At 40.8% G+C, this 12,087-nt stretch overlaps 1 protein-coding gene and 1 pseudogene across 1 annotated transcript; one reads left to right on the plus strand and one right to left on the minus strand.

The window, feature by feature from the left end:
• The first annotated feature begins 329 nt into the window (after positions 1–329).
• LOC145492715 (carbohydrate sulfotransferase 11-like) lies at positions 330–1,813 on the plus strand (annotated as a pseudogene).
• Positions 1,814–7,084: 5,271 nt separating this feature from the next.
• Positions 7,085–7,833, minus strand: LOC145492221 (carbohydrate sulfotransferase 11-like). The gene has a single exon (XM_081471573.1). The coding sequence runs from the start codon at positions 7,816–7,818 to the stop codon at positions 7,093–7,095; it is 726 nt and encodes a 241-aa protein (XP_081327699.1). The 5' UTR covers positions 7,819–7,833; the 3' UTR covers positions 7,085–7,092.
• Between the last annotated feature and the right edge of the window lie 4,254 nt (positions 7,834–12,087).

The following is a 12,087-nucleotide window of genomic DNA, read 5'->3' on the forward strand; positions in this document are numbered from 1 at the left end:
TACCCAAGCAGGGTTCATGGGTTAGTCTTAGTTTACAAACATACAACCAATCAGAATGTGACAATAGGCCCTTTGCAGCTAAGCCATCACGTGGCCTATTTTTCATAAAATTATGGGCTGTAACTTAACGAAAGCCAGAAATGGAAAAAGCATGTCGAAAATATCAAAATGGCCAAGTTTGAGGCCCCCATCATTAAAGAATGAGATTTCATGACAGCCAAATTTGATGTTTCTACCTTGAAAAAATTTCTACCTTGAAAATTTCCTTATAATACTCACTTTGGAGGGTGGTTGGTTGCATCTTTGATATGTCTTAATGTGACTGCGCGATGTAGTTAGTGAGTTCATGTGCGCCTAGACATCATTTGGCTGTGTGACCGCGCGATGCGCTTCCAGTCAAAGACGCACATTTCACCCGTGCTCACCATAGAGTCTCCAGTAGCTCAGTGGTTAGAGCATCCGACTAGATCACGCAGGGTCGTGGGTTCAAATCCCATCTGGAACTCGGATTTTTTTCCGAGTTGATGTTTCTACCTTGAAAAAATTTCTATCTTGAAAATTTCCTCAAGATAATGTTTTGTTTTAGTGTTGGTACCTCTTAGGTTAAGCCACGCTCACAAAGCAGGATCTTAGGACCTCTTAGGGGTTCTTTCAAAACTTCCTACGAGCGCCATGTCCTATTTATATGGGATTTTCTCCCACTCCGGGATATTCAGTCTCACAAGGCAAGCTTATAGCAAACCAGAGCAAATAATCCCCTGTCGGCGCATGCTCAAAACGAACCAATCAAAAATAAGATAAATGTGAAATTACTAAATTTGAAGTCACGCTAGTGCTCAAATGACGAAGTCAATATTCCCCCATACAGAGCTCCTCGTATTTTGTTCCTTTGATAAATCATCAGTTCCTGGAAATTGACTTCAATTGCTTCTGTCTGTTTCAGGGGTTTCACTCCAGACAATTAAGACAGCAAGAACGGAAAAAATTGATTGAAAATTTTTGCAAGCGAACCGGGAAAGTTGGTCTTGAAGCACAACCTCTTCCTCGCCATGTATCGGTGAATGAGAGTCTTAAAGTAATCTATTGCATCACACCAAAATGTGCCAGTCGAGAAATCAGGCTGATGTTGTTTCCAGGAGTTCGTGGGATAAACGTACCGAGGTTATGGCCACTACCAGCAGACAAGCTCACCATGATGTTGGAAACATATTTCAAGTTCACGTTTGTTCGTGAACCGTTCGAGCGCATTCTGTCAGCGTACAAAGACAAGTTTGTTCATCTAAGACGAGTAGACCGCCCAATTCTTGAATTTCACGGTAGGGAAATTCTTAAGAACTTCCGTCCAAACGCCACACGGCAAGCGTTAACGAGGCTCGACGACATTACTTTTCGTGAATTTCTTCAATATTTAGTAACCAAAGGAAGCAACGAGACCACCCCAGTCATGGACTTCCACTGGGATAATTACGCGAATTTTTGTGCAATGTGTGCCATCAAATATGACTTTATAGGACACTATGAAACAATGGAGGAAGATCTAGCAGACTTGATAGCAGCAGCAGGCATATCTGGAGAGGACGCAAAACGGTTTGCATACTAGAAAAAAGCTTCGGTTACATCTGCCTCGTTACTTGAGTATTACTCGCAGATTCCTTTAGAATGGATTGACATCCTTGGTTGGATATTCCGAGCTAACTTTGAAATGTTTGGGTATAGCTTTCCAGGACCTCTGAAGAGTCTATACAAAGAAAGAAAGCTTCTCGGGCCCAAGTCCTTTCGTCTCTCTGTTAGCCCCGCCGGAAAAAACAAATGATGTGGTGTTCTGAGTACGAGATGTCCTTCAAACTAACTGGACAATGGTTGTCATTTTTGTTCCTGTAGTTCAGTCGGACCTTTCCATTCCTGCCTTCGACAGCCAAGGCCCTTCTTTCATCGTTCCCAGAATCTTTCATTTCAATAACTTTAGGAAGATCCTTGAACAGATATGAATCCGTGTTGCAATGTTTCATATCGTCTTTCGATCAGTCGAGCCCATGACTTCACGTCGGGGTTGCCAGATCAAACCAATGTGAAATTTGAACAAGGCTCCCTGTATCTTCGTTTCCACACCGGTTTGTTCAATTTAAATAATAATTTATGACTAACAGCAAATTATGACCAGCACGAGTTAATGAACCAAAGGTATAGCACAGTTCATACAGCAGTTGCTGATTCCACTGTGACTTCAGTGAAAAGTCATAGTGGAAAACAGCAATTTTTGAACCTTCAAGATAATCGGCTAAACGAAATTTTATTCAAGAAATCAGGAGTTCTAGATATGGAGAACGGGGGTAAAATAACAATGTTTCAAACTTCTGGTTCTAGTTATCGGATAGCTTCGATTACTAGTCGCTGTACTGTCCCAGAAAGGAGCCCGAGCTCCTCCTCGAAGACCCCTCGGGTAGGAACGTTGACTGGACTCGACTGAGCGGCGGAAATCAAGCCTAGTTATCGGAAGGTACAAGATATCGGGATACCACTTAGTCCAATTCAGGATCTCTCTGTCATGCAAGGATACGCTCTGTCGATAGAGAGGGTCCCTCCCTCCTGTGAGCGTAGCGTTCTGTGACAGAGAGGGAGCCAAAGTTAGACTAGATGCTATTGTATTTACTGATTTACTGGCGATATATCGTTAATGTTGAACGTGATAACACCTTGAGGGTAACCATTTTGCAACAGGAGCTTTCTCAGCTATTTAATAGCGACTTGCAACAAAGATGGTGAAGAGCAGATTCGGAAGCATAGATAGGTGACTGTGCGGATGAGGTCGATTGTGTACTTACGAAGTGTGAATGAATCCCACTTACTGTAGAGGCCTGTGAATGCCTTCTTCCAGTAGACAGATGTGGAGAAAGTGTTGTCAGGGCAGCGTTTAACAAGGATGTCTAAAAATTGAATCTTATTGTCTTCTTCAAATTCAATGGTAAATTTGATGCTATCATGTCGACTTTTTGATAGAAAACTTAAAAACTCATTAGCATTGTCTTTGCTGTCACACATGATGAAGGTGTCATCTACATATCTGAACCAAAGTGAAGGAGAGAATCTGCTGTTCATCAAAAATTTTTCGTCAAAGTGGCACATGAAAATGTTGGCCAAAACTGGGCCTAAAGGTGAACCCTTGGCTACACCATCAATCTGATCGATGTATTGGCCATCAAATATAAAATGGCTCTTCTTAGTGGCAAACCCTAAGATATTCTGCAAAGCAGAACGAGGTAATTGCGGAGGATCAGGGAGATAATATAATCGGCTGTCTAGAGAAATCTGTATTGTCTCATCAAGTGGCACCTTTGTGTATAGAGAGGTGACATCCAAAGAGTACATTATTCCGTTGTTATGTTTGTAGGTTTTGGCCCAATCTACAAAACTAATTGAATCTTAAACCGTGTGCTGGTTGGTGGAAATTGGCTGAAGTATGCCAACGAGGTAGGAAGCAAGATTGCAAGTGTAGGTGTTCACGGAGAAAACAATAGGGCGAAAAGGGCATCCAGCCTTGTGAACCTTTCGCAGACCATACAAAACAGCTACGATGCCCTAGAAAGTGGGGGCGGTCATGGGGGCGGGAGGGGTACGGGAGGCGGGAGAGGAAAGGGCGGGAAGCGGGAGTTCTAAGAGGGCGGGAAGCGGGAGAGAAATGCGAAACGCTAATTTTTTTTCAAAAACAAGAACCCAAAATATATTTGACTTGCATTTAACGTCTTCTGAGTCACTTCCGAGGCTTCTGAGCAAACGAGAAAACGAAAATTTGCGCTTGGGCTGAAAAACAGGCTTACTTCATATCCTGGTTACTAGGGCGCTGCCATGTCGTCTTAGGAAAGGCAATTTTCGTTCACAATGCCTCTCCACCCAGATGTATAAATGGGAGCCGGTGATTATCATCCTGTTCAGGGGAGAAGAGCAATAACCAATTTAAGCCCCAGCAGGTATGAGGCACTGGACCTTCTGACGACTTACCTTACCACCTCAGCAAGCATACTGGTCATCCTGGGGATTATCGCTTCTTACTATGGAAATCGGAGTTAAGGGTCAGCAATTCTACAGCTAGGGGTGCCATGAGCAGTAGTTTTTGAAGGGAAATCCACTCCTACCCTGTCTTATCTTTGGATATACAAAGTACACCGATTTAGTCTGGATCTGTACTAACTGAGAAAGCAACAAAAGGAAATTAAAATCCCGATAGAGAAGGGGAAGGTGTGCCAATAAGTAATTTTTTGGTAATTTGGTCAGACATTTAGCGACTTGGCGGGGAAAACGGACCGTCTTGGACGTCCTCAATTTATAATACCTAGGCCGTTTGCACTGGAGGACTGGGTATGAATAAGTCAATCATAGCCAGCAAACTACAGATAAGTTGGCGTGTCGTAGCGTCGCCATGTACGGTATGAATCAACCTGAATTTTCATCACTCGCAACAACGCACTCACGACCAATTTATCGCAGAGGCTAAGGTTTTTAACGTTGCTTCACTTTTAAGGGATTATAAGAAAGGGGCATGCCTCTAAACCCGAAGCCAGGTAAGCGTTTATAGTACACTGTAAGTGAATTTATCCAGACACTTTGCATATAGACTCGAAGAGCAAGACTGCATTTTGTATTAGACAATTAGCTATAATTATATTCGAAATTTCCTTAAGGTTCAAAGCGATTTTAAAGCAGTGTTACGAGAGACGTTGTAATTACATTTAGAGTGATTGATAAGTTGTTTTCTTCAGAAAAGAACTCCCTGACAGGTGGGTTATGATACGAAATGGAATAACAAAGCTTGGCGGCTTATTTCCTGATTTGATTAGCGCTTCATTACTCGGCGGGGCCACAGACTTGTTTCGTTGAACGGGTTGAATAAACTTAATATTGCAGTTTGGACCAAAAAAGATACAGTGGTGCATTGTGATTAACCGGCAAGAGATGGATTGTTAGGTATATATATATTTTTTTTTTCACAGTGACTCCATTATCTGTAATTTTCAAGACTTCTTCCACAAAATTTATAACCGTTGCCGGACCAAAATCTGATCGGTCCTAAAAAATCACAGGAAAATTTTTGATTAACGGTAAGTCTTTTCGGTTACAATTAACTTCAGAGTCTCTAATTCATGACTTAGAAGAGAAAAAGGTATTAATCGAAATTAAATGGCTGATTTTTACAGACACGGTTTGTTGAAACTTTAACCGAAAGTGGCCTGGTTAGTTATTTTCTTGTAAGTTTTTTCTTGGTAAAAAAGCCTCAGCCTCAGTATTTTTTTCTTGATATTACTAAACTAAGGGCTGAACTTTGCAGGGATACTAAGACTTCACGATATAAAACATGGGCATGGAAAATATGCGGTCTGAAAAACAGGCCATTTCCGGTTGCTTCCCATGTGCCTCAAATAGGACCAAGTTGTTATAACAGTCACGGGCTAACGAAAAATTCCCGTGAGCTAATGTTTTCACCCATAAACGCCTAGGAATAGTGCATTGCAAATATGGTTTTGGTCTTGTCTGAAATCAATTGTACGTTGCTAAAAGAGAGATTGAAAACTGGCCAAAATTACACTGAAAATCAGCCTCTGGGGACCCCTGAGGGGCTGATATCTATAACACGGCTAAAAGATGTTCGTTGAAACTGAAACTTGGCATATTACATAAGTCCACATAACGACTTTGTGTACCAGTTTTAAGCGAAATCGGCCGATCTTCATTTCCAAGTCTGCCCCGGTCTCTCAGGCAGAAGCTCTTAAGTTTTTCAGCCATTCAGTAAGTTTATTCCAAAAGTGAGATGTTTCGCGGCATGACCAAAAAAGATGAATAATTGACTCAGAGGAGGTGTAACAAAAACAGCACTTTTCATCGCCCTGTAGACCTATTCTAAATAAGAAGTTACATGGTTGGTACACGTCTATGTAAGAATTTAAACTGAAACTCTATCAGCTTAGTGCTCTTTGTGCATCTTTTAACTAAAAGATAGGCAGCAGTCCAATTGATGTTGTCATTTATTGGTAGGCCGCAATCCCCTAGCCACTTCTTTTGACTTGACTCTGCGGTTAAACTCTTGTTGCTAATCAGTTTTTTATATATTAATGTAGTTGCTTTTTGACTTGTAAAATTCTTGTTGTAAGTGGCTCATATTCGTGGTCGGTGTTCTGTAAATCTTGAAATCAGCTGAATTTTGCTACCCTTTACTATAGTGACCAGTATTAAAACCACCGATTTCCGTCTGAATCCCGATTTTTGACAGTTAATGATATCCAGTAGTGTTTTATGATAATCATCTATCGACGCTGTTGAGGCTGAGGGTCAAAAATTTAAACCTGCCGAGTTCATTTTTTGTTACATTTTTGAGTGGCAATTCCTGGTTTCCTTAGTTTAGATAAAATCTTCAACCAACTGGTCAGTTTCGTGAAAAATGATACCCTATTCTAGACCCAAACGCTCTGATTTATATACCCTATTCCAGAGTAAACTGCTTGAAAACCATACCCTTCACAGCGGCACATACCTATGTGGCCCATATATGGCAGTACCCCCTCCCCCACCCAGGCATAAGTGGTAGAAGAAGAGTACCATAGATACCCGAAGGTGAGACTGGCCAAGCAAAACGAACGAAGAAAACCTGAAGAGTAGTTTTTTCTTCCTGCTGTTTTTTAGATTGATAGCGGGCGCGATCGAGCGCAACGTCGCAGTGTTGCAAACCTTAGATCTCGCGCGCTATCTCGCGACCCCTCGGGTGGTTGCCTGATACTTCGCGCTGAAGTGCGCGTTAGAGCCCAGGCGTCTCACGGAAATATTACTGTTTTGAGCCACCTTAAGCTTTGCAGCTTATGGGGTCGTGTATAAATAGATCACCGAAAAGATAGTTACAGAGACAATAAGTCTAAAATAAGGCTTAAAACCTACTTAAATGTACGAAAGTAAAATAAACATCTACAGTGTGAGGTCAAATCTAATTGATATTTATATTTATGATCATTAATCTTACCTAACCAATAATCCTATTTAGCTAAAAACTTTTCGTAAGAAGCAGCAATCTACTGCATGCGATATAAATTAGCAAAGTCAAGTTCTTTTCTTTTACTCAAAAAGACTCTTAAGAGGTCCCGGAAAGTTGTAATTAAACATCTCAAAGTTGGCTCTGAACAACTGACCAAGGATGTCGATCCATTCTATGGGTATCTGCGAGTAATAACTGAGTAAAGAGGAGGCGGTATCGGATTTATTGCTGGCGCGAGCATCGAATCTCTCTGCCTCTTCAGGCGATAACCCTGCTGCCTCTTTGAAATCTGCCAAGTCTTGATCAAAAGTTTCGTAATGACCTATAAAGTCATAGTTGATGGCACACATTCCACATATGTTGACGTAATTGTCCCAGTGCCAGTCCATAACCGGCGTGCTCTTGTTGCTTCCTTTGGTTACTAAATACTCTATGAACTCACGAAAAGTGATGTCATCGAGCTTTTCAAGTGCACTCTTTGAAGAGTTTGGACGGAAGTTCTTCAGGATTTCTTTTCCGTGAAATTCAAGGATTTTGCGGTCTACCCTTCTCAGATGAACAAACTTGTCTTTGTACGCGGACAGAATGCGCTCGAACGGTTCACGAACAAACATGAACTTGAAATATGTTTCCAACATCTGCTTTTGTTGGTCGGGAAGAAATGAATTCAATCGTAACCGTGGATGCCTTTTCTCAATGTGAAATTGATACAGCATTTCCCTCCACTGTCTGGAAGCCGCTTTAGGTGTTACACAGTACAGTATTTTGAGAGACGGAATCACCTCAATGTGAAAAAGGTCTGGCATGGCATCGTGCCCAGTCTTTTGACAAAACGTCTCAACCAGCTTTCTTCGCTCTTGTTGTCTCAACTCTCTTGGAGTACTGATATGACTTGATTCCTATAAAAGAAGCAAGAAATATTGAAGTGTTCAAATGCTCAAATGCTGTTGTTTATAGTGGCTATGGGCAATGCCCCTAGCTACACCTAACTAGTTACACATACACATGCATACATACTTTATTGCAACTCCCTACAAGGGTTATTCAGTTACATTACTATTTATAACTTACTTATAACCAACTTACTTATAGAACTACTTATAACCGAGATAAGAATGAGCGCATAAATATTGGTAAAGATACGTTAAAAAAGTAATAATAAAACTAATAATGATAATAATAATAATAATAATAATAATAAATAAGCGAAAAAATAAATAGAAAATTAAAATTCATAGATTCTAGTTCACAGACATGTCACTTAAACTGAAAGAAACAAATCAACTAAACATAATAGGTTTAAAAATCCCAACTGTCGGGAGGCAGACCAGTTGGCTATTGACAAGCATGACTGAGGAGCTGAACTAGGGTCTACCGTGAAACAACTCCAGTTTAGTGACCTGAGGGGGACTTGAAGTTGCGACCTCCGAGTTTCTAGTCCGGCGCCCTAATTTCTCGGCCCCGCTGCCTTCTCAATTCCAGAGGTAATATGCGTCATTTCTGACAATTAACAAAATTAATATGCAGCCTAACTCACTGAGCAAAAACCAGATGTTCGTGCCCAAATTCGATCTAATACAGATCGGGCGCACACTGTGAACACTAAAAATATTCTGAGGACTTCAAGGATCTTGCACTCGAAGTTAACTTGGATATCGCTTCAGAATCTAGCTTGTCTGTTTTTTCGATTTGAACTTGAATACTTCAAGCATAAATCATTGAATACTCTAGGCGCACATTACGTGTTGCGAGTGCCTTGAATACTTCTAGATGGTATGGCGTCACCATTGGATGTTCAAAATAAAAATACTTTAGAATATTTTCACTTTGGCGAAGTGACTTTCTTTGTCAGGCGAGAAAGTTTAAGAGAGATATCTCCAGAAAATCGTACTCGACATGCTCAATTTCCAAACCGACCAAGTACAACATGTTCACACTAATAGACAGTCATTTTGTTATTGCATGTCATTAGTTGTCATAGCTATTTTATACTCATATAAATTCAATTATAATCCATCAAATATTTTCGCTCGCGCGCGATTGGTCTAGACGCGTCACGTGACCGAGTATTCTCCAGCTGAAACTGGAGAATATCCGAGAATATCCCCAATTTTCAAAACTGCGCGTGTTGCGAAAAGTATTTGAAAGATAATAAACACAATAGCCTCCATTTGACTTTGAAAATATGCTCGGATATTTGTCCTTGGACATTATCGGTTCCTCAAGGCTCACAGTTGTCCTTGAGCTACGCTCTTGGAAAACTGTTCACTTCTCGGAACAGATAATGTCCCGCGGACAAATATCCGAGCATATTTTCGCGCCAAATGGAGGCTATTGTTATTGATTTCAGACTTCCCTAATAGCGTGCTAATAGCGTTTTTATTTCCCTCTCTTTTTTTCTCTTCTTTTCCTTTCTTTTTATGTGTGCATTTCTGCTATCTTGCTGACCTGCAGTTTATTTTCATTTAACACTGAAGTCAACTGGCTGCCTTGGTGCGCTAACCCTATGGTTATTCCAGGCAGCCAGTACTCTAATTTTTATCATCGATATTTTTGGACAATTAGTATTATTATTATACATTGAACTCACTATCTCTTTTCTGATTGGCGGAAAGCGTACAGTGAATTTTCGAAATCAGCGCCTGTGACGTCACCTAGATGCAGATTATACAATAATCATGTCAAGGACACTCAACGTCACGGGTAATCGTGTCATGTATGACCGCGGTGCGCGCTTTGTGTTGTTTGCCGCCAGTGAAGAAGCAAAAACATCACTTCCAATTTTTTTCGTTCAATGTATAATAAAACAATTATTAGATTCGGTTTTTGTGATATCCAGATTAAACAAGGTCTCGGTAAGGGCTATCAGCCTCAGCCTTCGGCTTCGGCTGATAACCCATACCTCGACCTTGATTATTCTGGATATCACAAAAACCTCACCCCATAATTGTTTATAATATGAGAGAGTACAAGTAAAGATTGCTGCTGCTGTTGTTGTTGTTGTTGTTGCTGTAATCGTCCGTGGCACGTTTCCAGGTACAAATGGTTCCATTCCTACAAGGGAATCTTTTTTTACATTATTTGCCTCATTAGCATGAGCGCGATAGAGTTTCTGATTAAGGTACGAAAATATCAGTTCTGAATATTGAAATGCCATAGCGCGATTAACTGTTCCGAGGAATTCGAGCTCCATGTATTGAATACGTTTTCTGCAACGCAGCTTTCACTCACTCAGTCAACCTCGTTCCTGGAGGAACATGGGTCGTCCACTAGTGCCCCCCACCTGACTCTATTTGAGCGATGCGTTTCACGCAACGCGGGTTTTAATTAAGACTCAAAATTTTAAAAAGAATGTATGAGCTCATTAGCGCTTTTTCCACCTAAAAATTTTGCAGTTTCGGGAAACCCATTTCTCCATAAATACTACACCCAAAGAGCCAAAGAGTTCACCACTTACTAAGTTTAACAAGTTCTTTAAATGTTTGAAGTCAATTCGTATCTAGCGTGATGCCTTCTCTGATTGAAGTCCTATGATAATGAGAAGAAAATATGAACAATGACGTCAACAAAGATTCGCCTATACCTTAACACCAGTGTAAGTACCATACCTGTATAGTCTGTACGTTTGAATCCTCTTTTATCGCTCGCACAACATGAGTTTGCACTAGGAAGGAACGAAAACACAGAAAGCATCATCACTTATGTGGAGGCAAGTTGGTCTAGTGGGTATTTTTAAGGTGCTGGGCTTGTAATCCGAAGTTCCTCTTGGAAGTAAATATCAATAATTCGCAGAAAAACTCAGCTGAAAATTTCTGTGCTGCTACAATGCCTCCATGGAATCCTGAATGCAGATATGGCGAGGCTCGTAGTGACCGTCAGTTCACTAACTACGTATTAAACGCCTTCCATAACGCAACCGCTACAAACTTAAGAAATTCAAAGTAGTATCGTCTATTCCGTCTTGGACCCATTCACCGCTCACCTACTAAGTCCTGTAACAGCCTCGCCTCGGGGAACATTGAAGTCTCGGGGAAACAAAACTCACTGTTTCCCTCGGAGCCAGTCATGAAGTGCTTATTGATTTTGGAATGGTATATAGCCACGGTCGATAAAATGACTACAAAGCCGTCGGCAAAAATAATATTCAGTGTGAACAGTGTGAACAATTATTGAAAAATTAACTTGAACACCGCATGTTTTGAAATTTTTGACCTTTTCCGGCTAGTGTATGTATTTCTATGCTCTATCTTGATAGATAGTCATTCTTAAACGAATTTTCGGTAACATTTCTTTCATTGGGCTATCTTGGGTTGGCAATAGTTCTTTTCACGGTTAACTTTTCTCATTTGCATTACAATAAAACGAAAGTTTGATTTCGAACGGTTTCTTGTCGCTTTCGGACGGTCAGAAGGAATGAGAGGAATACAGGAAATTAAACATGTTAAAATGTATCCAACAATACAAATCAGTATCGTGAGATATCTGAAGTACTTTCAGAGTCAGTTAGGCGTTAACTTGGATAATAGAACAATATGGTTTGCGATTTGTGGGAACGTTGAAGGTGAGGACTTATGCGCATAAAATAAAACACAACACCAGTGTTCTTTTCTAGCGGAGCTCCGGCGGCCAGAAGGGCCGCCCAGCGGAGCTCCATACTCATATAGGAAAGAAAAGGAAATCCATAAGTTGATTTTCTCATGGTTATCATGACTAACGGTATTGCTCGTGGGCGCGTAAGCACGACAACGACGGCGACGGCGACGGGTACGACGGAGTCGCGCAACATGGCGGTTATACTCCAAATAATAGGTTAACAAAGACATGCAGCCTTAGTTTACCGTGTACTTCTTTGCTATAAATTTGGGTAAAAAATTTCTCCGCGTATCTCGCATAAGAAAAATTGCTGTGACCAGAATTTTGGCGAGAGTCTTTGCATATTTACCTTCTTTCATTTCCCGGATTCTGGACTTTATCTATTGACCGCTTTTGATTTTTATTTTGATCTATTTTGAATTGTGTGACACTGAAAACCAGCAATCGGCTACAAACACAAGCCATATAATGAATAGCCATAA

This window comes from Orbicella franksi, chromosome 7 (genome assembly GCF_964199315.1).
Source record: "Orbicella franksi chromosome 7, jaOrbFran1.1, whole genome shotgun sequence".
In the NCBI taxonomy this organism is placed as follows: Eukaryota; Metazoa; Cnidaria; class Anthozoa; order Scleractinia; family Merulinidae; genus Orbicella; species Orbicella franksi.

Excerpts from the sequence above, each read along its gene's own strand:
- LOC145492221 (XM_081471573.1), bottom strand. The coding sequence starts at position 7,818 with ATGCCAGACCTTTTTCACATTGAGGTGATTCCGTCTCTCAAAATACTG.